The sequence below is a fragment of the Mus caroli genome, chromosome 16, assembly GCF_900094665.2.
Source record: "Mus caroli chromosome 16, CAROLI_EIJ_v1.1, whole genome shotgun sequence".
Classification (NCBI taxonomy): Eukaryota; Metazoa; Chordata; class Mammalia; order Rodentia; family Muridae; genus Mus; species Mus caroli.
The window spans coordinates 5,574,559-5,576,612 of record NC_034585.1 but is presented as its reverse complement, the minus strand read 5'-3'; the positions used below and the strand labels follow the sequence as shown (position 1 = coordinate 5,576,612).

The 2,054-nt window shown below is 49.8% G+C and overlaps 1 protein-coding gene across 1 annotated transcript in view; it reads left to right on the top strand.

The window, feature by feature from the left end:
• Positions 1-292: 292 nt before the first annotated feature.
• The window catches only part of LOC110311989 (junction plakoglobin-like), an 11,895-nt gene continuing 10,133 nt past the window's right edge, over positions 293-2,054 (top strand). Inside the window, exon 1 of the mRNA XM_021185562.1 lies at positions 293-370. Within this exon, the coding sequence (XP_021041221.1) occupies positions 293-370 (78 nt within the window). The remainder of the gene's footprint in view (positions 371-2,054) is intronic.

The following is a 2,054-nucleotide window of genomic DNA, read 5'->3' as shown; positions in this document are numbered from 1 at the left end:
GCGTACCTTCTCCCTCTGCCGCCTCTGCTTGGAATGTTCAAAAAGAAGCCAGGTTGGCCTGGTGAAACCTGCTGGGTTAGGTGATTTTGTGTGTCTGGTGTTTGCAGCCATGATGCACAAGACTTCTTTGGGTCCCAATCCCCTAAAAGAAGTACTTCGGTGGAGCTCCTGTAATGCAAATGCATGTTCCAAAATAAAAGCAAGACAATGAAGTGGCGAATCCAAGGCAGGTAAATGTTCTCACTCACAGGGTTCTCGGTCATTGGGGTCCTGGAGTGTGCTCCCGCGCCTCATGTCGCGATGCTACCACCTAGTGGCAATGCGCAAATCAGCTGCGGAGGCCTGGGCGTCTGAACTGCCAGATCTTAGGGTAGGCTGCATCCTGTTAACACCAGCCTGGGCGGTGGCTGTTTTTAGCTGGGTCTCTCCTTCTGTGCCACTTTCATCATGGAAACTGGCTCTCTAGGCCCAAAAAAAGCTGCGGCGTGCTCTGCAAAAGCTGTTTGAGGGCCAATTTTAGCTGCATTTCTTGAAATTTGGACTCGGAGGAGGAAGGAGGGATGTGCGGTTCCCAGGAAGTTCTGCATCCTCCTTCCGGGGAAGGAGGTGAGATCATCCGCCCTTTGGCTTTCAGCTTCTACAAAAAGAAAAGAACTTTGGGATTTTTTTTTTTTCTGAGGCAGCAGCCGCTGTGTGTTCTGAGAGCTTTACCGTGTTCTCTTAGAATCTTTTCTACTTGGGCCATCACACTGCTACTTAAATAACCTCACAAGAAGGCTTAGAATTATGGATATAAGGAAATCAAGACTTGGAAAAGTGACTTGGCTAGCGTCAACAGGCCGGCAACTCAGAGCTGTGATATCACCTCCAGTCTGTGCTCTGAACTCACAACCCAAAGCACCCATTGCGAGTTGAAAAGTCCAGGACTGGGGAGGTAGAGCAGTTGATAGACTGTGCTGGGCTTGCACTAGGCCGGGTTCTCACATTAACTGGGTGGACGGCACACAGCCTGCCATCCCAGCATGCTGAGAAGGACAAGTCCTATGATTGTCGTTTGCTATGAGCCGAGGACTAGACCTTGTTGTCTGCACAGGTGCTCCGCACTGCCTGAGCCTACTTTCCTGGAGCTGTTCTCCAGGGAACAGCATTTCACAGACTTGAGAAGTGACTCTCTGGAGCTGTGTCACTGGTACCTCATCTCCAGTCACACCAGGGAGACAGTATACTAAACACTCCCGAAGGTAGATGTTTATCATCACAGCGTGCCCAATGCCCTTCACAACACCTGGCACACAATAGGCCTATGCTAATGTAGGAGCAGATGACCACCTACTATATGTCAGACCTTTATGCTAATTGTTAGAAGTGCCAAACAATGGGCAAGATACAGAACACAATTAGGATTTGAGAAGTAGCCAGGCAGAATTGATGGTGACTTTGAGAGAGTACGTATGGGGTTAGGGAGATGACCATGAAATCACAAAAGGACCCCAACACAGATTGGGGGTTATCCACGTGGAGGGCTATCAAACAACCCTTCTGTCATAAAGTTTGAATCTAAGATGTCTCCCCCAGGTTCGTGTGTTTAACACACCGTCTCCGGTTGCTTGTGCTCTTTTGGAGGGTCATGAAGCCTTTAGGAGGTGGAGCCTGCTGGAGGTAGTGTGTCACACAGGGAAGGCCTTAAGGTTTGCTAGCCCAGCCCTGTTTTCTGACTCCATCCCATGTGACAGACACTGCACATTCCTCTGCCCCGCCTCACCCATTGTCTTAGTCAGGGTTTCTATTCCTGCACAAACATCAGGACCAAGAAGCAAATTGGGGAGGAAAGGGTTTATTCGGCTTACACTTCCATACTGCTGTTCATCACCAAAGGAAGTCAGGACTGGAACTCAGGCAGGTGAGGAAGCAGGATCTGATGCAGAGGCCATGGAGGGATGTTCTTTACTGGCTTGTTTCCCCTGGCTTGCTCAGCCTGCTCTCTTATAGAACCAAGACTACCAGCCCAGAGATAGTCCCGCCCATAAGGGGCCTTTCCCCTTGATCACTAATTG